We start from the raw sequence: 20,672 nt of genomic DNA, 5'->3' as shown, positions 1-20,672 counted from the left end.
AACATGCTCCGTGTTGCCAAATAATTTCGATAATATTTTCTGGTCAGTCCACCGCCTCCGTTGCCCGGCCAACCATAAATCTCACGTGAACCCTTTCAGATGCGAGCAGAGACTAACCGTGACTCGGCGGAAAGAAGGCTGAAATTTTCATTCATTGATTTGATTTGGAGTCTATTTTTTACCTCGCCTTCGCCGTTTGATTGATGAAAATAAAGCAAGAAAAAGACGAGACAGCCGGGATTGGGTTTCACTCAATTAGCTCAATTGTTGTGCGGTTGGGTTTCCTTAAATAAACATGGAATTATTTTCCTTATTGTATTATTTCTTATCGTCACCCTGACAACAGTCCACAAATATTTTTCTTATTCTTGATCACGCATTCCGCCTCGCACGCAGTCTTTTTCCATTGCCTCCCCGAACCATTAAGGAAAAGTTTACTTGGCGCAGGCTGTTATTTCGTGGGATGTTACTGTTTATACGGGGTACTAGGATGGGTGATTGGGGTATATTGGTGTCTGAATGACCAATGAGAAGTTCTTTGATTTTATTTGGAATTTTTTGGAGTATGCAATGTCTATTTACGGCCCATTTCCCAATGTCAGGTTAAGGTTCCAATTAGTTAGTAAAATGTTCGTTCAACTATAAATTGTTTTTAGTTACAATTTTTCAATCAGTTAAACAGTAACATGATATTGGGAAACTGACTGATTTCAAATGAAAATTTTAACTGAAGGTTAAAGTTAACTTGACATTGAGAAAATGGCTTAAATTAAATTTTGAACAGGGAATCGCTTGGCCGTTTACCTCAACTGTGTATTCCCCCCTCAATTTTTTTTTGGCATTTTGTTAACCGCTTTTCTGCACCACTCCCTCATTTCAGGATCCTGGGATTCCGGCGCGCCATGCCCGTGGCCGGCCGAACACTGAACATTACGACCGAAATTTATCAACTGGCCGAGGAGAATTTATTGAAGACGTTCTTTGTTTCGCCATCGCTGAATTTATGCTTCCATGGCAAGTGCTCGTACTATTGTGACACCTCGCATGCCATTTGCGGCAACCCCGATATGCTGGAGGGCTCCTTCGCCGCCTTTCTGCCCAACTTCGAGTCCGGCAATCGCAAGGTATGTATGCGAGAGCTATCCCCATCCCAGGTCGTGCCTCAGACACTTCATCCAACATCCTCACAGCATCCAAGAGCACGCATGGGTCTGGGCATGGGTATTTGGGGATCATGTCTGTGGGCCTGGCTAAGTGGTTTTTGATTAATGCACGACCAGCTTCAACACCGCGCCAGATTACAATTTATGCTCCGCCCGCTTTCATTACCAATTTCGTGCGCCTGGCCGGGCCAAATAACAAATCACTTTATTTACTTAGTCTGTAGCCTAGTCCTTAGATTGTAAGCTGTGGGTGTGGCTCGCAACAGGTGAGATATATGGTCAGTTCTTGGAATTACATGAGCCCCAGAACAACTCACTCAGGGCTTAGAGGGAATTTTAAATGGCGCTAGCGCCGGCTAGCCAGGCCCAAAAAAGCGAAAAGAACTCACTTTTAATTTGCATAATTTCTGTTGTTCGTATGCCTTTTATCCTTTGTTTGTGCCACGGACTCGTTTACCTTTCACCCTCCCCAGCGGGCCACTCCAATGCCATTCCCATTCCCATTCCCATTCCCATTCCCATTGCCATTTCATTCATTCGTTTGGCCGTTGAATTAAGAGCAGAAATATTGTATCAGTTCTTCAGCGGCTGGTAAAGCGTAAAATGGAATATAAAATGCAGGAAACCCAGGGCTCAGTCGCTGGCGTTAATAAATTCTAGAGTCCACTCCATCAACCGAAAAAAACACAAGCTCTGGCGGGCAGGAAAAAATGATGAAAACAGGAAAACTGAGGGGGTAAAAAAGGGACCAACGGCAACAGCTTTTAAATGCAAATTACCGAAAAATTAAAGCCCAGTCCTGTCCACTTCAGGACTTTGGGACTGTCTCAGTGGGCGAGCTGTGTGGCCATAAAAAGGGTTCGGCCCGCTCATCCCTCAGATTTACTCCGGCAGAGGCATTTTATTTTTAGTCTATTTATACATAGAAGATATATTTTTTTTAGTAACCCTGCCCCGAAGCCTCAAAGGAATAATTCTCTTTATTTGCCCCCTTTCTTTTTGCGGCTCGCTCTCCAAACAGTTTGCAAGTAGAAAATGGTTAAGTGTATACTTGAGATTTGGCGTAAGGCAAAACTGTAAATTATGCACAAGAGATCATTTTTCTTTCTCCTTTTCCGGCGCCACCCCCCCTTTTTTCCTGGGAAAACCCCCCGCTTTTTGCCCTTCAGGCTGCCTTACTTTCCTTTTCCTTTTCCGGCCTGACTAAGTTTTGTTTTCCCCAGCGCTGTAAACAACGAGCAAATTTTTTGTAACTGAACAGAATTTTAATTAAGTTGCAAATTTGATTTGCACGCTTGTTAAATGCTTTGGGAATTCAGTTAAGGGGGTTCTCTGGGTAACTAAATTGCAATGACTGAAATGAAAAGGGGGAGAGCAATCATGATAACTAAACAATTGATTAGATTAAGCGGGATAAAGTGGAGTTTTATTATTTTTACTGGGATTCAAAAGCGAATTGTGGTTGAAAAATGTGTATTTATAGGTTCAATTGAAATGGTTTATTAAACTCGAAATATTTTGTTTTAACATTAAACAAGCTCATATTCGAATTCCTCGACGCAATTTACTGTGGCATACTTTAAGGCATCTTGAGAAATGTTTATGGATCATAACTTAGTTCAAATCTTAAATGTGCACGTATAATTTACTTTTAAAATCATATCACCTTAACAACTAAGACATATTTGCTGTAATACCATTAGAATTTCTTTAATTTAACCCTTTGAGTACTGCATTTTGTGATTATCTGCTGGCTTAGGGGTCCATTTCTTGAAAGTGATTGCATCTTAAAGCTTCTCCACTGCGTTCCGCGAACTTATCAAGTCCATTTAACGCGCAGCTAACAAAAATTGCAAATTGCTTGCCTCACATTCTATCTTTTTTGCCGCGTTTTCCATTTCCCGCTGCTCTTATAAAATTTAATTTTGCTTGATTTATGCATATTTTTTTCGGCTAAGCTAAGGTGAACAGTGGGGCTAAAGAGCGCTATGAGAGCCCCCCACAAATCCGCCCCCTCTGTCACCATGGCAGCGTTAACTTACCTGAGTTTTCTGCTTTATGTTTGCTTTTTTCCACATTTTTTTTCATGCTAGTAGTTTGTTGCTTTTCCCCCAGTTTGCATTTTCCGCTTTCTGTTTGCCTTGCTTTGCTTTGCACCGCCTGCTGCATTCTTCGGACGGTTAACCCACCCCCTGGGCCACGCCGCCCCTGCTTCCGGTCATTACACACTCCGCCTCCGCCTCCGCCTGCGACGACGCCACGCCCACTCAGCATAAAACGCCCAACGCGCCGAGCTTTTATTATGCATTTTTGTGCGCCGGGCACCCCTTATTTTTAATTCTTTTGTATATATAGTATTTCATATATATATTTTTTTTTGCGTTGCTGCTACCGCTACCGCTCCCGTTTGCCGTTCCTGTTCCCGTTCCTGTTTCTTGTTCCTGTTTCTGATCCCGCCCTCGTTGTTGTCCTTGTTGTTGTCGCTATTGTTGACCCCCTGACCCCGCAACCCAGGGACGGAAGGTAAGTTGCGGTGGCCTGGTCGTGGGAAGAGGGGAGGAAGGCGCTGGGGCTCGCGCAAAAGTTTTATTGCCCGCCTTGGAGGGCGCTGGGCAAATAATTTAATTTAAGCAAAATTAATTTGGCCTGCAGTTGGAAGAATTCGCAAGAAAGTCGGGAAGAGAGAGCAGCCATAAAGCAAAATTAATATTATTACACTGGGCGAAAAAAGGGGCTGAGGTGATGAAATCAAGAGCACAGTATAATGAAGAAAATGGGGAGGCTTGGTGGTGATTAAATAGTTTTTGGGAACTACTAGGAAATCTGAGAGGAGGGTGTACTATATCTAAGGTATATCCGGTTTGTATATATCCGGCTTGTATATATTTTAATTGATTTTTTTAAATCTAACATAAAGTGGGTTAAGAACTAAGAAATAACCATAAAATATTAGGATTATTATAAATCTAAAATATATTTAATAAATTATATTCTGGGTTTGTGTACTTTAGAAAGGACTCTTTTCCTTATTTCCTATCAAGGGGAATAGTTATGTTAACTTAGATATTTCTTTAAGTATCCACGAGCTCATAGTGGAGTAAGAAACCCCTATTCCTAAGTGTAAATACACAACCGAATGGCAGCCGCTAAGACAGGCAATCCTGCTGGCCGCTCGCTGTTTGCCTGCAAGAATGCGAATTGATTTCCGGTCCCCTCTGCTCCTTCTCCCCAACAGCTGTGGCGGCATCCCTGGCGACGCTCCTACCACAAAAGGAAGAAGGCCCAATGGGAGACAGATGCCAATTATTGTGCCCTGGTATGTATCCTCCAGATGCCGCTACCCCATCGCCCTGCGAACCCCTCTGCGGTTTCTTTTATTTAATTTGCATTTAAACTCGATTGAAATGCAAATGTTTTTATTGTGGTCGTGGCGGGGTGGGGCCAAAGCTGTAGCCGTAGCTGTAGCTGACTTAATTAAGACATCGCCGGCCAAGAGCTGCAGCTTAATTTTGCATTTGATTTCCCCCTTCGCCCACTTAGGTCCGGGATATTCCGCCCTACGACGAGGGAAGGCGTCTGTATGACCTCATGGACATGGCCGTCTTTGATTTTCTCACCGGCAACATGGATCGCCATCATTACGAGACATTCAAGTGAGTATTGGGCGGGCACTCAGAGGGGGGTTAAGCCGGATGTGGGTGGGTGGTTCTCGATACGTATGTCTGTGTATGCCGTGTATCTGGGTCCTCGGCATGGTAACTAATGCGATCGGTTTATTTCCGCACACATGGCTTTGTTAGCTTCCTGCCGCCGTATCCTTCGGTCTGCCTTTGGCACGTTACGTATGCGCCCCGTGTGCGCCTAAGCGCCTGCATTTGCCAGGGATATGCCAGCACCTGAATGTCAAGCAGACCCGGCAGCCCCAGAGCCGCCGATGAGGCAGATGCAGCAGCTGGAAAGATATTTCCAGACCGCCTGCAAAAGGTTGCAAAACATCTACAGCCCCGTAAGCCGCCACTCCACATCATCGATGTGGAGGGAGGGACTTCGGATGTGGGGGGACTCGAAGACCAGGTGCCAGGTGACTTGGCTGGGCTGCTGCTAAATTGTTTGTTATGCAAAAGCGTTTGTTGGGCTTACGGCGATGTCATCGCTGGCACCCTGGCAAACACCTGCCCGATGAAGTGGGGGTGTTTCCTGGCCAACCCACCCACTTTCGCCAGGCAATTATGCCGCGCCAATTTCGGCAAGGGAAAGGGAGCAGAGAGCAGGAAGCAGGGAGCCGGTCTTGGCCTGGCTGATTGCCGAATTCACTCTAATTTGGGCCGGCTTTTCGTTTGCATTCCAGGGTCTACGGCAATGAGACGTTCCCCCTGCACTTGGACCACGGCCGTGGCTTCGGGCGGCCCTTCCACGACGAGCTCTCCATCCTGGCGCCCGTGCTCCAGTGCTGCCTGATACGCAAGTCGACGCTTGTCAAGCTGCTAGAGTGAGTATAAGTCAGCAATTTATATACATAATTCCATCAGGCTGACTTTGAATTGCCATAAACAGAAGGGAAAATGTAGGAGCTCTTTAGAATGTTAAGCGGTTCAGGATGCACTTTAATAGCTGATGAACTTATTTCTACTAATTTGCATCTAAATATCACCATCAATTTTATTTAATTAAAATAAAATGAAGTATTAAACAGTTTTAAAGGTTGTCTAATAGCAGCTTAATTTGTATATATTAATATATATAATTAATTTCTTAGCTTTCATTTCAACTGAGTGTGATATATAAACCGCCTATAAGCAGTCTTTAATCGTTCAAACAGTTTAAACATTCAAATAGAGCAGAGATTATTATATTTCATTAAAATTAAATACAAAGAAAAGGCTACATAATTACCTTTTATGATTTACTTACTGATAATAATCAGTCAGGCAATATATATATGTAAACATTCGGATCAAGAGTGGTTTTAATTAATAATATGTGTAAAAGAAAACGCCATTTATAAAAAGTTTTCAGTGATATCTATAGCCGTAGTATTGATTACACAAAATAACACAACTTAAAACTTTGGTTAATACCAAAAAACTAAATGAAAAATCATTTAATTAACCCCCACAGGTTCCACAACGGGCCCAAGCCGCTGTCGCAGCTGATGAGCGAGTCCCTGAGCCAGGATCCGGTGAGTCCGGTGCTCTGGCAGCCGCACCTGGAGGCCCTGGACCGGCGGACCGGCATCATCCTGCAGAGCATACGGGACTGCGTGAAGCGGAATCCACCGGGCGAGGTGGACGGATCCGAGACGGACGTCTCCTCGTAGCGCTGAGGAGGCAGCCCGTCCCCATGGACCCACAAATCATCCTAGAGCATTAGCTTACACCCCTAGCTGTTAGTCGCGTGTCCTGTGTGTTGAAACTGAGAAAACAAAACAATTAGCGTTAATGTTGGTGGCAATCGGTCTTTGAAAAAGATCCACGTCCTAAGTGAAGGAGTCCCTGTCGCTCTGTCTGCACATACCAAAAATGAGGAAACTGAGGCGAAGGAGGCCAGGAGCCGAGGACGGAAATGAATTCACTCTAATGTTTATACTTTCACCTAGATTGTTTGTCGGGCAGCTGGGAAAGCATTGATTGGCAATGAAAATCAAGTACCTCCCACCCAATCGCACACCCTAATCTTACCGAGAGCACTATCGTACGCTTACAGTGGGTGCCAAAAGTAAACAACGACACGGTGTGCAAACAACCCGAACGAGAAAGTAAAAACTAATGCAGACTTCTGCGCCAGAAGGAAACTTGTTCAAAAGACTATGAAACATAAACAAGAATAACTACTAAAACTGAGAGGAAAACTATAAAGGAAATATTGAAACTATTTTCTAAATATTTATTTATAATTTTTTCATACATTTTATGACTTTTATGTGCATACACTGTGCCCGTATGCAAATTACCCAACAACCCCCCCCCCCCCACTCCACCGCCCATTCTCAAGAAAAGTTGTTGCAAGTTTAGTTTGTAAGTTGACCTAACTTTATGATCGATATCAGGCGTAGCTTTATCCGATTCCAGGATCGTCTTATTAGTTAGTCCAATCAGTTCCAGCGAGAATCATGTACTTCATCATGTGGGAAGCAAAGCGAAGGAGATGCAACACTACTGTTAACAAACTAATTATTACTATTATTGCGTACATAGCTAAGTTACATTTGTTTTTATTATTGTAACGTTTTTCAATTGTACCTTGAGTGGTTGAGATGTAAAGAGAGAGCATTGATTGGCCAAGAGACAGGTGAACAGAGTGTGAAAACTAAGAAGAGACAACAACAAAATGTGTTAGAATTAGAAAAATTTTAGTGAAAATTTCAGATGTAATTAATAAAAAAGTACCAAAGAAATTAAGGGTTTTGGGATTTATTTGTGGAGTTCATAGATGCCAAAGTAAGTATTGGAATTCTTCTCATAGGAAAACTCAGTGCTTAAGAGAGGATTTCTGGCTCTTCCGATAAATCCGTCGATCGCTGCTCAATGGGGCCCAGTATTATCAGCTCTCTCTGGTATTTTTCACCGCTGGAGGCCTCTCTATAAAGAATTATTATGCCAGCTGTTGGGTCAGTTTTCTGTTGGCTCTACACCGAACACGTTGTGTGATTTTTTTTTGCCGTTCAGCTTTATCAGTCAAGTGACACCAAGTGAGTTCACAGATGAATGCTTGTTTACTTATACTATTCCTTTTGTTTTGGCAAATTCAATTAAGAGTATAAAAATGAAATTGACAATTAAAGTTCACCGCGGAGATCAAGTGTTAAAAATAATGTGTTGATTATGCAATCTCTGGGCGGACCGCATTCCAATGTCGAGTGTCTCCCAGCGATTGCTTATGCGGTGTAAGGTCCCCAGACGGCTATCGCCCACTGCCCACTGCCCATCACCCATCGCCCAGTGCCCATATCAATTTATTAAGGCAGTGCAACTGACGTGTCTCAATGTACATAAATGAGAGCTCGATTTCCATGGGGAAATGGCTGACCACAAAGATGGAAAATCCGCATAGCCCACCTCATGCAAAGCAAATACAAATATCCGAGCTAATCAACTTGCAGGAAATGGCGACCCACTCCATCGTTGACCTGCGCTCGGACACCGTCAGCCAGCCCACGGAGCAGATGCGGGCCAGGATGGCCTCCGCCGTCGTGGGGGATGACGTGTACGGCGAGGATCCCACCGTCAGCGAGCTGGAGGCGCGGACAGCGGCCATTTTCGGCAAGGAGGCGGGCCTCTTTGTGCCCAGCGGCACCATGGGAAATCTACTGGCAAGTGAGTGGCAACTGCCAGGAGTCGTAAATCGCTCCAGGACTCATTTTCGGTCTCCCAGTTAGTGGATATCCGTAGTGGGGAATCGCTTATGTTTATTAGTTTAAAACCCGAGGCCAGTCTCGGATTACACAAAAGCCAAGGTGGGGCCAGAAACCGAAAAAGGTGAAGGAAACAAGAAAGCAGAGCTCATATCATGCATCAGGTACATTATCGTAAAGGCTAAGGGCGCCCATAAACATAACATTAATTTTTATAGACTTTAATATTAGACGTGGACGTGTGCCATGGGGAAGCCCAGGGAACCGAGAAACAGCGGGATAAAGGACGAAGGCCCAAGGAGCTGCCACTACGGGCATCGCAATCTCGAGTAATTTATGCATTCGCTCAAATTAATATTTCTAATGGAATTTGAAGTTTGCATTTCATTCAGAAAAGCAACTGCACTCAGACGAGGGTTGCTCATTAAATATGCAGCTGTAAAAGGTGAAATTCATGAGTGGACTTCTGAATCAAGATATTGTAATTAAATTCTTTTTCATTTAGTATTCATAATTCATAAGTTAATGAATTTGTAGCGAAAAATAGGGAATCGTTATTAGAAAACCCCTTAGGAGATGCTTTTCTTGGCAATTGGTAATGGTATTGTGTAATCTTAAGTAGTTGAAGCACACTTCAGAGCTAATCGAAAATCAATTAGGTACACGACCAGGTGTTAAACCTTTATGGGACTTATGGAAATTTTTTTAAGATTTTTGCTTATCAAATTTCCAGTAGTTCCTTTTCGAGTATTTATTGTTTGTTGGTCCTTTTTTAAATATTCAGGTTTTTGTTCATCACTTAAGATGTATCACTTTGGTTAGGTGCAAATGGTTGGGATGAACTGTGGTTGAATCCTTGATTATCCTGCTCCGTAGCCAGCTGTATTCCTTAAAGTTTCCCTTGATAATCCCCCCAGTTATGGTCCACTGCCATCGTCGGGGAACTGAGGCCCTGGTCGGCGATTTATCGCACGTCTTTCTGTACGAGCAAGGTGAGAACAGCAAACAACCGCACTTCGAACCACCGCTGACACCGTCGAGTCTCCATTAATCACGTTTAGGTGGCGCCTCGCATTTGGCCGGGGTCCAATTAGCCACGGTGAAGAACGCTCAGGATGGCACCTTCAGCCTGCAGGAGCTGCGCCGCAGGATCCGGGACGACGACTGCCACGAGCCCGCCACCGCGCTGGTGGTGGTGGAGCAGACCCACAACATTTGCGGTGGCAAGGTGGTGCCGCTGGCCTTCCTGGACGAGCTGGCCGCCCTGGTCCGCCAGCCGGGCGTGGGAACCGGTGGCGCTCGCATCGCCCTCCACATGGACGGAGCTCGGGTCTTCAACGCCGCCGTCGCCTTGGGCGTGGGTGTGGAGCGCATCTGCCGCGACTTCGACTCGATTTCCGTCAGCCTCAGCAAGGGATTATCGGCCCCCGTGGGATCCGTGTTGGTGGGCTCCAAGGCCTTTATTTCGAAGTGAGTTTGAGTCCGCCCACGGCATGAGTATCAAAATCGCTGCTTTTAAAGCGGTTCTTATTGGCCTCCGGTTCCGGTTTAGGAGTCTTCTTCTATATAGTGGCGGAAATGGTTCGTTTGGCCTAATCCATTTTCCAATTTTGTTTAATAACTAGCCAGTAACGAATTTAGTATATCTCTTATCATTTATGAAGGTTAATCTTAGAGTATTTTGTAAGGTAATTACAATATATACCTTCCATTTTTAGAGCACATCGACTGCGCAAAGCCCTGGGAGGTGGCATGAGGCAGGCGGGCATCATAGCAGCAGCTGGACTCGTGGCCCTGGAAGAAGTGGTGCCACTTTTGGGCAAGGATCATGAGCGCACCAAGAAACTGGCCAAGGGTAAGAGCCAAGGACACCCAACTTGATATTTTACTAATAACATTATTATTCCTCACAGCTATTTACGACTTGAAAAGTCCCAATATCACCGTGCAACTCGAGACTGTGCAGACCAATATTCTTCTGGTGGAGATTACCCAACCCAAGCTGACGGCCAGCGAGTTCGCCACTCGCCTGGCAACCGTGGAGTCCGGCGAAGTGGAAGCCGGAGTCACGGATAAAAACGGAGCCGGCATCGTGGTGAAGGCCAGTGCCCGGGATTGGGCTTTTGCCCGGCTGGTGCTCTACCACCAGGTGGACGACGAGCAGGTGGAGCTGGCCATCAGGAAGCTGAAGTACGTCATCGGGCAGTACGACCAGCGGTGGCCCAGGGCCTAGACTATTGTAATTCTTTTGAATATTACCGAAAAGACAAACACAATTAGATTTCGTCGTTTAATTAAAGAGATGGCGGGGCAGCTCAAATTTGTATTACTGCCCGTTGAGTGGGTCCGAGCTGCGTTTACATTCACGCATGACCGCGCACCGGGGGCTCCATCGAAACTGATGGACATCCTGCCGGACTCCCCATTCTTCATCCCATCCTCCAGCTCCTGCCCCTAAAGAACTTTTCCCTTGTGTGTCTGCATGAGTGCCCGGCTGAATGAAATAATAAAATTATTTTTAAAATATTATTGTCAATCCGGCGATGTGCTCATCGATTTAAAAGCCTGCAGGATGCTCCTCCCTCGACTCGGCCATCGGACAGTTGTGATTTATAAGCAAACTTATCGCCGGCGAAGGCGGAATGCGCTCAAAATGATTGGATGTCGGGATGCTGGCTCCTCGGATCCTTACAATGGATTAGAGAGCGCCCGGCTGAGTGAATGGCATCGATGCGACGGGGGCGGGGTGCTCCGGCATTGAAATGTTATATTTTATAAATTATGCTATGCCAAATGAAACGAAATTCAATTAGAGAAATTGCTGAAGCATTTGATAAATTGAAATTGAATTGACTCGGCCAAAGTTGCTCTTTGTCTGCCCTTGAGCCTGGACCCGGCCTCGGATTCTGGCCGGGATTAATGTGTAACGAAAGTCATCTGCCCAAATGGCAAGTAATTATGGAAGGTTATGGATTCTCAGATCGACTTGGCCTGCACTGGGGCACAACAATGAACTCGATTTGTGCCCGAAAGTATGCAATGCGCCCCATTAAAGAGCCACTTTTCACTCTTGCCCCCCAAAAGCACACACACGCGAGCTCTACGGCAGAGAGAAATGGTGAGAGAGAGTGGGGCAGTCTATAAATAGCTCCTAGACATGCGACGTGGGGTGTGAAAATGTGTGTTTGCGGTATTGCTTTTTAGCCCACCGCTCCATCATCATCACAATCATCATCGCCGTAGCACCAGAAGTTAATAACCATCCCCGAGAAGGACAAAACTCCCCGATTTCCACAGGGAACAGAGTGCCGAAGCCTAAGTACGGGTTTTTGAGCTGCAGCTCGCAACGTGTCAGGATGGCCGAGCGGTCTAAGGCGCCAGACTCAAGATACAATCTTGCCCTTCTCAGGAGGGCGTGGGAGCGTTCTGGTCCTCTCTGAGGGCGTGGGTTCGAATCCCACTTCTGACAAAGATTTTTTTATTTTTTTTTATATGTATTTTTTAAATTATATATTGTAAACGTTATAGTTTCTTTACTCTTTCTAATACAGGAAACCTAATAGGGCGTGGGTTCAAATCCCACTTCTGACAAAGATTTTTTTTTTAACATGTACTTTTTAAATTACATATTGTAAACGTTATAGTTTCTTTACTCTTTCTAATACAAGAAACCTAATAGGGCGTGGGTTCGAATCCCACTTCTTATAAAGATTTTTTTTTTAACATGTACTTTTTAAATTACATATTTTAAACGTTATAGTTTCTTTACTCTTTCTTATACAGGAAACCTAATAGGCATTCTGGTCCTCTTTGAGGGCGTGGGTTCGAATCCCACTTCTGACAACGATTTTTTATAGCTTCTATACTTTTTCTAATGCAGGGAAGAAAATAAGAGTTATGGTTCCCTTATAGGGCGTGGGTTCAAATCCCCCTTTTGAAAAGGATTTTATTTCTTTTTTTTTTGTATTATTTTAATTCTATATTGTAACCGTTACATTTTATTTAAACTTACTAAAACATAACATTTTATTCTTATTCTTTTGGGGCTTGTACATAACATTATTTATTAAAAATCCTTCGCATAGCAGACAAATCGTATTATTTGTGAAAGCCTTTCATAACCAAAATCAGATTTGTTAATGCAATTATATTTGCACAATTTAAAATAATTGTCTACCCAAATAAAAACTTATAGTCTTGCCCTCATTTATGGCAAATGTAAAACTTTTGTTCACGAATTTCGCATAGTATTTAAACAATTTTTAGTATGTGCTCTCGACATAATTGCACGCCTTTCTGTTTTGTAAACATTTAATAGCATTTGAGGCCAATTAACGTAATTACATGGACCGGTAGACAGATGTGCAGCATGTAGTGCATTCAATTATGTGGCACACGCTCTTTTCGCAGCCGTTTAAACAAATGAATTGCTTCTAATGAAGTATTTAAGCGCACCTTTCGGACCAACCGTGTGTGCGATTTAGTTAAAGTTGAAGTAATTTAATTATGCATTTACACGGTCGACATGTTCAATTAACTAAAGCCACGTTACGTCGGCGCTGGCATTAATTTCTGGGGATTTTCAATTCAAACTCGCCTCTTAATGGGCATTAGCATGTTTATTATCGCCCCGAACGAACGAACCAACCGACGGCACCGAGTTTATTGGCCACGCCGCTTTAAGGCACGTGCCGCGTCTGCCAGGATTGGATGGCGATGGCAAGGGCGATGGCGACGAGTTGGGCGAAAAATGGGTTTCATATGCGCGGATACATGATGGATAGCGCAGCTCCTTGGCCCAATAAAATATGATGGAAAAACGCCATTCCCTCATTATGCCAGCCGGGGATTGGCGTGTTACACTTTTCGGCGCCCGGAATGACAATCTGTCACGAAATAAAGTCGTAAACCCGCGGAGCCCAAGGAGCTGGCTGGGATTGTTCTTCGTTCCCTGGTTCCCTGGCTAAATTGAAATTTGCATGAAGTCCAGCCCCTCGCAACGGAATGATTATTCAATTTCAAATAACGCCTCGAAATCCAACCCAAAGATCTCCGATTCTCGTACTTTTAACACCGGAAGGCATAAATTAATGGATAAATATCCTTATATCGATTGCTATTCACATTGGGGTTTTATTAATTTGAAGTGACATTGAATTTAAAACATTTCATTTCTGTTTTATCCCATTTATTGTCACTTGTTCTTTGATATCCCTCACTTTGAACTCTTTTCATCGAATGTCCCGCCTGCTTGATGGTTTTTCGGGTGCTCTAATTTAATTAATTGCATGCGCCTAACTAAAGTCAAACAATTTCCGTATTTAATCAACGAGAAAGCAAACGAATGACTCAGAGCCCAGCGTCAAAGGCGAAAGAAGAGTCGGCCATAAAGGATACTGGATGATAGATGTGGGGCGGTGGGTGGTTGTAAGTCATGCGAACTCATTTCGAAAATTAAGCAAATGTGCTTAAGTATAGGTGGGTGTGTATATATACGTATGGCCCAGTGTGTGTGTTTGCTTTTCCCTATTTTTCCTCTTTTCCCGCTTTATGTGTAGGTATGTGGGTTTTTGGGGGCGTGGCTGGGTGAGCATAACGTGATTGCTGCCAATTCCACAAAGCAGCAATTTGATGATGAGCTAATGCTTTGAAAATGATTGGGAAAAAATATTTAATAGGTTTACGTCGGGCTCAAGCTGGGAACAAAAGAGGTGAGTGGAGAAAGTGCGGTTAATAAGTAGGATGAAAATTCCCATTAAAGCTGGAGTCTCCAGTACCATTTAACTTGCCCCACTTAGAATATATAAAGTACTTGGCAAGTTAACGTGTCTGCGAGCTTTAGGGAAATCCAACACTTATTTTGGAACCAAACCAGAAACACACCGCATCATTCGGATTTCTGGCTATCTGGAAGTGAAAACGATTGTGCTTTATCAGGGATGTTCCCATGAGTTTGGACGGACCCAACCCCCAAGGGTTTTTCCTCCATTACCCCCATTGGGATACCCGTTGATAAGGCTTATCGAGAGATTGCGCCATGAGCGTTGGCATATAAAAGCATTTGAAACTCGACCAAGCCAATCAAATAGAATCCGGTTAACATGGTCAACAGTATTGCCATTTTGTTCCTTTGCGGACTGGGACTAATCAGTGCGGAACAATTAAAGGACGACCTATTAAGGGTACATTACCATCTTAACTTACTCAAGGACACTCTGAACCGGAATATAGACTATGATAACATAGACACTCGGGTTTTTGGCACGGATGAAACAAAGTGTCAGGCGGATATGACGGAGCTCTTAGCAGGTTTAAAAGCGAGCAGCTACTGGGCTCTAAGAAGTAAGTAAAAAAAATGGAGTTTGTAATATCCCAAACTTATGAAATTTAAAATCCTTTAGTGCTTGATTCTTGGGGTTCCTTACCCTCGGGCCTGTTGTACGGCACCTTTTACGACCTGGGAAACTTCGATGAGTGCCTAACCATACATCAACAAATCAGCGGTAGCCAAACGATCCACGGCAAATATTGCTTCCTGGCTGTGCCCCTGAAAGACGTTATAGACACTGGCATTACGTCCTTGGAAGGCATGCAGATCAAGATGGCATCTTGTTTTCCGGCCTCCTGTTCTTCCACTGAAATGGAAAAGTTTGCAGGACAATTTTATCAAAGTGTATTTAAGACAAACAAAAGTATAGATATAACCATAGATGAAACGGGTTGCCAAACAAGCGATCCTGAGCCTTGGGATGGCCTCACCATTTTTGCAATGTAAGTAAACATTAATTACCAAATATTTTAAAAGTTGCACACTTACAATTTTGTTTACAGTGTGATCTTATCACTGCTGACTTTAATAGTGACTTGTTGCACTTTTTACGACTACTTTCTGTGTGAAAATCAAAGTGAGTAATTTTTAAGGAATTTCTTAAGCTATGATAGCAAATTGCTTATCCATTTTAGAACAACTTCCAGCCCTGGTCAAGATTATATCGGCTAGGGCTAATTCCCGAGCCCTTTTCCGTCTTATAGACGGCAGTTCCAACCCGAATGTAATTGAATGTCTTCATGGCATTCGCTGCCTGTCCCTCATCTGGGTGGTCTACCTTCATGAGCACATGTACTCCCTGATTTCGCCAAATATTAACTTTACTTATGCTTTATTGGTAAATATATTTATTTTAAATTTTTTACAACTTATTTAAATTTATTATATTATATTTTCAGTGGCTGGAGAAGCCAATGGCAAGCTTTTTCGTCCATGGCTATTTTTCAGTGGATTCGTTCCTCTTTATCGGTGGCCTGCTGGTATCCATGACTGCCCTGCGCACTATGGAAAAGTGAGCAAACATCATTAATAATTTTAATGGGTACCTTAATTTATGAACTTATTTTAGGACAAAGGGAAAACTAAACGTCCCAATGATGTATGTGCATCGCATAATTCGCATCCTACCCGTTTTGGCCATGGCCATCTTGATCTATGTGAAGCTAATGCCGGTTGTCAGTGGGGGACCCCTTTTCAAGAGTGGGTTCCATGGCAAGGAGGAGTGTGTGAATGGCTGGTACTGGGACCTTCTCTTCATCCAGAACTATGCCACACAGAGTGTCGTAAGTTCCTCTCATAAGGTCCTTTTTATTATGACTCTAACTATTTGTGTCGTTCAGTGCCTGGATCAGTCCTGGTATTTAGCGGTGGACATGCAGCTGTATATCCTGTCACCACTTCTGCTGATTGGTCTCTACAAATGGGGCAAGAGGGCGGCCTTTGGCATTGTGACACTTGTGATTTTGCTCTCCGCCTGCCTGTTTGCCACCCAGATGGTCAATCATTACACAATGAGTATTAAGTAAGTCCTATTGATGTTCAAATGTTGTGTTACCTTACTTAAACATTTTATTTCACAGAAATGGTGGTGGCGATGATGAGGCCAATGCGAAGCTTTACCTGGCCACTCATACCCATGCTGCTCCCTGGCTGATTGGCTTCCTGTTTGGCTACTTCCTGCACCTGAATCGTGGCAAGAAATTCGAGTTGAGTCGGCTCGTTGTTTGGTCAGGATGGATCCTCTGCCTGGCCATGATCTTCACCTCGATCTTCGCCCTCTATCCGTCCGGCAAGTGGAGTGCTCCGCCTCTGCCAACTGTGGAGGAGTCTGTGTACTACACCCTCACCCGAGTGGGTTGGCCCCTGGCCATGTGCTGGGTGGTTTTCGCCTGTATGCAGGGTTATGGCGGCTTGGCCAATAGTTTACTCTCCACTCCCTTGTGGCAGCCCCTGTCCAGGCTCTCCTACTCCGTCTTTATCTGGCACATGTTCGTCCAGGAGGTGAACAGCCGGAATGTGAGGACCAGCACTTACTTCTCAAATTACAGAGTGGTAAGTTATTGGGTTTTTTAGAAATGTATTTTCTTTATTAGTTATTATTTCGTTATTGTTAGATGCTCAACTTTTGGTCAGACTTTGGCATAAGTCTGGTCATGTCCTATGTCTTGTATCTCATTATCGAGGCACCAATTGGTGGGCTTGACGCTCTTTGGAGACCCTCGGGAAACGTGAAGCCTCCAGCTGCCACTCAACCCATACTATCTTCTGTTGTGGAGCACAAAAACAATGGCGATGAGTCCGAAAATAAACTAGCTGCCTGAACTGATTAGTACTAAATTATTGATATTTATCTCTTAATTTAACTGATTATAAACACAAAAGCATATTTGGAAAGAAATATTTTCTTTTCCTTTCCTTAAACAACCTCTCAATCACATAATGTCAAATGGATTAAAATCTAAATTCAAGGTATTTGAAATACAAAGACTGGGCTATCTAATGTCCCATATATAAGCGGTTACACCACAATTAGTATTTCCTAATCGGTTGTTATAATTGTGATAGCGCTTATCGATAGATTTCGGTTTGCCATATAAAATCACGGTCTACTCACTAAAAGCTCTCAATCGTAAGCGAAATATAATGGTAAACGTTATTAGTTTTTTATTGCTCTCTGGTCTAGTCGCATTTAGTGCCTCAGAGTCTGTCGATTCCGATGTCCTGAAAAGGTATGGATATCTAAGGCATCTGCGGCCCCTGCGTATGGAATTCACAGAGTACTTCCAAAATGTATCTCTGTCCAGTAACGATGACGAATTATGTCTAAAGGAACTAGGAGCACTTATAAATGGATTATCATCCAGCGAGTATTGGGCATTAAAAAGTGAGTCACTCAGAATTAAAAAACCCCAAAAATTCTTATAATCTGCTACTTCCCAGTGATGGATTCGTGGGGTTCCATTCCCTCTGGATTGCTGACCGAGAACATGTTCGACCTAGGAAACTTTGATGAATGCCTGTCAATTAATGAAGTGATCGGTAGTCAAAATATAAGGGGAAAGTACTGCTTCCTCATCGCCAACAACTTGAGAATTGCAACTTGTTTTCCGGCTTCATGCACTTCCACCCAAATAGAACCCTTTGTGAAGGAAGTTTTCAGTAGAGTTCCTTATCTTAACAGTGCCAATATAACTATGAAGATCAGTGAGACGAGCTGCCAAACAAGTGAAAGGGAACCTTGGGATGGACTGACTATAGTCACCATGTAAGAGTATTCATTTATAATGTTATAATATTATTTTATTATTTTACGAAACTTTGAATTTAGTGCAATTCTCTCTGTGATGGCTGTCCTTGTCACTTTGTTTACAATATATGATTATTTCCTGTGCAAAGATCAAAGTAAGTTCTTAATCGCTTCTTATCCTTATAAGTTACCCCCTAAGATTTATTTTGCAGATACAATTCCAGCTGTGGTGAAGGCTTTCTCAGCTCGGGCCAACTCCCGCACTCTTTTCCGCATAGTTCCGAGCAAATCAAACCCTAATATAATCGAGTGCCTTCATGGCATCCGCTGCATCACACTTATTTGGGTTATATTCTCCCACGAGTTTTTATTTGCTCTGAGTTCCCCTAATCTAAACAATGCTAATTTACATACAGTAAGTATATTCTAAGGTACAAGGATATACATTTTTGTAATAAAAACATAAACTTTTCAGTGGGCCGCGGAACCCTTTGCCAGCTTTGTGCTACATGGATACTTCTCAGTGGACACATTTTTCGTCCTTGGAGGTTTATTGGTATCCATGATTGCTCTACGATCTATGGAGAAGTAGGTATATAAGAAGGTGTAAGCTTTGTAATATAATTTTCAAGTTCGTAATAGATCTGGTGGAAAGCTGAACCCCCTTCTGATGTATCTGCATCGCATGCTACGCATTTGGCCCGTCGTAGCAATGGCCATTCTAATCTACTTGAGAATGATGCCAGTGGTCAGTGGTGGACCCATGTTTAAAAGTGGTTACCATGCCAAAGAAAGTTGCGAGAGAGGTTGGTTCGTGACCTTGCTCTTTATTCAGAACTATGCAGTACTGCACATTGTGAGTAATTTAATTTATCTAATCCACAATCAGACAGACAGACTACTCAGAATTAACTGATAAATGGAGTTATCAAAATGTTTGACTGAAAGTGCTTGTAACAGCTTTTCCAGAACATGCATTTTTGATTAGTTGGGGAATTTTCCTTTTTTTTTTAATATGGATTTGATTAATACAATTTGATATATTTTAGTGTCTGGATCACACTTGGTATTTGGCGGTGGACATGCAGCTGTTTATCATCTCACCAATCCTCTTGACTGCCTTATATAAATGGGGAAAAAAGGCGGCTGCTGGAATTGCTGTGCTCGTGGTTTTGCTATCGGGTTGCCTTTTTGCCACTCAGATGGTCAACAAATACTCCTTGCTTATTAGGTAAGGAATCTGCACTTCTTTTGGTAACTTTTATTCATACATGTATCTTTTTTTCACAGAAATAGTGGAGAGGATGGTGGAGTTCCCAATAAGAAATTGTACTTGGCCACGCATGTTCACGCTGCTCCGTGGCTGATAGGTTTTCTATTTGGCTATTTTCTGCATCTGAATAGAGGCAAGAAGTTCCACATCAGTCGGCTGGTGGCGTGGTCAGGATGGATCCTCAGCCTGGCCATGCTCTTCACCTCGATCTTCGCCCTTTATCCGGCGGGTAAATGGAGTGCTCCACCGCTGTCCACTCTGGAGGAGTCTCTGTACTACACCCTCACCCGAGTGGCTTGGCCCTTGGCCATTTGTTGGATCATCTTCGCCTGCATGCAGGGCTATGGAGGTCCGGCCAATAGTTTCCTCTCCTCGCCTTTGTGGCAGCCACTTTCAAGACTCTCCTACTCCATGTACATCTGGCACATGTTCGTTCAAGAGGTGAACAGCCGCAGTGTCAGGACAAACACATATTTCTCCAACTACTCCATGGTATGTTATATTTTAAATAATAGGCAAACTAGTTTATTCTAGCATTTCCCTTCTTTTTTTTTCAGATGAAACATTTCTGGCATGATTTTGGATTTACTGCACTGATGGCTTACCTGTTGTACCTCATCATCGAAGCTCCTTTGGGTGGATTTGATAGTCTTCTAAGGCCTCAGGGGAATCCTGCTGCTACTGATCAACCAAAGCTAGTTTGTCATGACAATAATCTAGAGACTAGAAGGTCGGAAGAAGTGAATGGTACTGATTCAGTCCCAATAATTGCTTCCGATGTGAAAAAATAATATATTGTCTTAAATATATATAGTTAATAATAGTGATATCTCAAGAAATAAAGTATAACGACATATGTTTCACTTATTATGCCAGCAATAAAGCAAAAATATCTCTTCATAATTGTTAGTATGGGTTCATTAAACACTTCGTAGAAGTTCAATATCAGGCGGCTGATAGTACAACAACTTAGCGATTAGCTCAGTCTGATAGTGAATACCGTGAATTCTGATTGATTGCTCACTATCGGGGAAGTCGGCGGGCTTGATATGCGGAATTAACCGTCTAGATGGCTCCTGTTATATTTCTAATCGGTAGGCCAACTGAACCGTGGGCTTATCACTTTTACGCTTATCCCAAAATTTAATAGCGGCTCTTAGCGAAATAAAACCAAACACAAGACCAGTCAATCGAATTCTGGCGAGCATGGCCAAAGTGGTTACCATTCTTCTGCTCAGCGGACTGGTTCTAACTTTCGTAACCCTCTACGACTACTTTCTGTACAAAAACTAAGGTGGGTAGAGTAGCTC

General features: G+C 43.3%; 4 protein-coding genes and 1 non-coding gene across 7 annotated transcripts in view; all 5 read left to right on the top strand.

Annotated features, from left to right (window-relative positions):
* LOC108024611 (extracellular serine/threonine protein CG31145) overlaps positions 1-7,557 on the top strand; it is a 71,497-nt gene extending 63,940 nt beyond the window's left edge. For both annotated transcript variants that reach the window (XM_017094637.3, XM_050888408.1), the window contains exons 12-16: positions 881-1,124; positions 4,399-4,479; positions 4,704-4,816; positions 5,512-5,652; positions 6,282-7,557. In XM_017094637.3, coding sequence (XP_016950126.1) covers positions 881-1,124; positions 4,399-4,479; positions 4,704-4,816; positions 5,512-5,652; positions 6,282-6,480 — 778 coding nt within the window. In that variant the 3' untranslated portion in view covers positions 6,481-7,557. The remainder of the gene's footprint in view (positions 1-880; positions 1,125-4,398; positions 4,480-4,703; positions 4,817-5,511; positions 5,653-6,281) is intronic.
* Positions 7,558-7,763: 206 nt separating this feature from the next.
* LOC108024364 (uncharacterized) lies at positions 7,764-10,795 on the top strand. Its single transcript, XM_017094267.3, has 6 exons — positions 7,764-7,851; positions 8,263-8,476; positions 9,432-9,506; positions 9,576-9,984; positions 10,233-10,369; positions 10,428-10,795. Exons 2-6 carry the CDS (start codon positions 8,266-8,268, stop codon positions 10,745-10,747), a joined length of 1,152 nt encoding a protein of 383 aa, XP_016949756.1. The 5' UTR covers positions 7,764-7,851; positions 8,263-8,265; the 3' UTR covers positions 10,748-10,795.
* Positions 10,796-11,864: 1,069 nt separating this feature from the next.
* Trnal-caa (transfer RNA leucine (anticodon CAA)) lies at positions 11,865-11,983 on the top strand. The gene is made up of 2 exons: positions 11,865-11,902; positions 11,939-11,983. It is a non-coding gene; the product is annotated as a tRNA-Leu (tRNA).
* Positions 11,984-14,615: 2,632 nt separating this feature from the next.
* Positions 14,616-17,329, top strand: LOC108024337 (nose resistant to fluoxetine protein 6). 2 transcript variants are annotated; one of them, XM_050888650.1, is made up of 9 exons: positions 14,616-14,856; positions 14,916-15,285; positions 15,346-15,419; positions 15,478-15,680; positions 15,742-15,854; positions 15,912-16,125; positions 16,183-16,364; positions 16,423-16,894; positions 16,957-17,329. In XM_050888650.1, the coding sequence occupies exons 1-9, from the start codon at positions 14,616-14,618 to the stop codon at positions 17,161-17,163; spliced, it is 2,076 nt and encodes a 691-aa protein (XP_050744607.1). In that variant the 3' UTR covers positions 17,164-17,329. The 2 variants fall into 2 exon arrangements, with proteins under 2 accessions (XP_050744607.1, XP_050744608.1); XM_050888651.1 differs by lacking the exons at positions 14,616-14,856; positions 14,916-15,285; positions 15,478-15,680 and having other exon boundaries at positions 15,363-15,419.
* A 156-nt stretch (positions 17,330-17,485) lies between these two features.
* Positions 17,486-20,153, top strand: LOC108024336 (nose resistant to fluoxetine protein 6). The gene is made up of 9 exons (XM_017094237.1): positions 17,486-17,726; positions 17,783-18,107; positions 18,171-18,244; positions 18,302-18,504; positions 18,565-18,677; positions 18,732-18,945; positions 19,139-19,320; positions 19,380-19,854; positions 19,920-20,153. Exons 1-9 carry the CDS (start codon positions 17,486-17,488, stop codon positions 20,151-20,153), a joined length of 2,061 nt encoding a protein of 686 aa, XP_016949726.1.
* The last annotated feature ends 519 nt before the right edge of the window (positions 20,154-20,672 follow it).

Source organism: Drosophila biarmipes, chromosome 3R (assembly GCF_025231255.1).
Source record: "Drosophila biarmipes strain raj3 chromosome 3R, RU_DBia_V1.1, whole genome shotgun sequence".
NCBI classification, from domain to species: domain Eukaryota; kingdom Metazoa; phylum Arthropoda; class Insecta; order Diptera; family Drosophilidae; genus Drosophila; species Drosophila biarmipes.
Note: the sequence above shows the minus strand (reverse complement) of the source record. Positions and strands in the feature narration are given on the sequence as shown.

Coding starts and splice junctions, on each gene's coding strand:
- LOC108024336 (XM_017094237.1), top strand. CDS start 17,486: ATGGTAAACGTTATTAGTTTTTTATTGCTCTCTGGTCTAGTCGCATTT. Junction 18,245..18,301: donor TTTCCTGTGCAAAGATCAAA/GTAAGTTCTTAA, acceptor TTTATTTTGCAG/ATACAATTCCAGCTGTGGTG. Junction 19,321..19,379: donor AAATACTCCTTGCTTATTAG/GTAAGGAATCTG, acceptor TTTTTTTCACAG/AAATAGTGGAGAGGATGGTG.
- LOC108024337 (XM_050888650.1), top strand. CDS start 14,616: ATGGTCAACAGTATTGCCATTTTGTTCCTTTGCGGACTGGGACTAATC. Junction 14,857..14,915: donor CAGCTACTGGGCTCTAAGAA/GTAAGTAAAAAA, acceptor AAAATCCTTTAG/TGCTTGATTCTTGGGGTTCC. Junction 15,420..15,477: donor CTTTCTGTGTGAAAATCAAA/GTGAGTAATTTT, acceptor TATCCATTTTAG/AACAACTTCCAGCCCTGGTC.
- LOC108024364 (XM_017094267.3), top strand. CDS start 8,266: ATGGCGACCCACTCCATCGTTGACCTGCGCTCGGACACCGTCAGCCAG. Junction 9,507..9,575: donor CGTCTTTCTGTACGAGCAAG/GTGAGAACAGCA, acceptor AATCACGTTTAG/GTGGCGCCTCGCATTTGGCC. Junction 10,370..10,427: donor CACCAAGAAACTGGCCAAGG/GTAAGAGCCAAG, acceptor TATTCCTCACAG/CTATTTACGACTTGAAAAGT.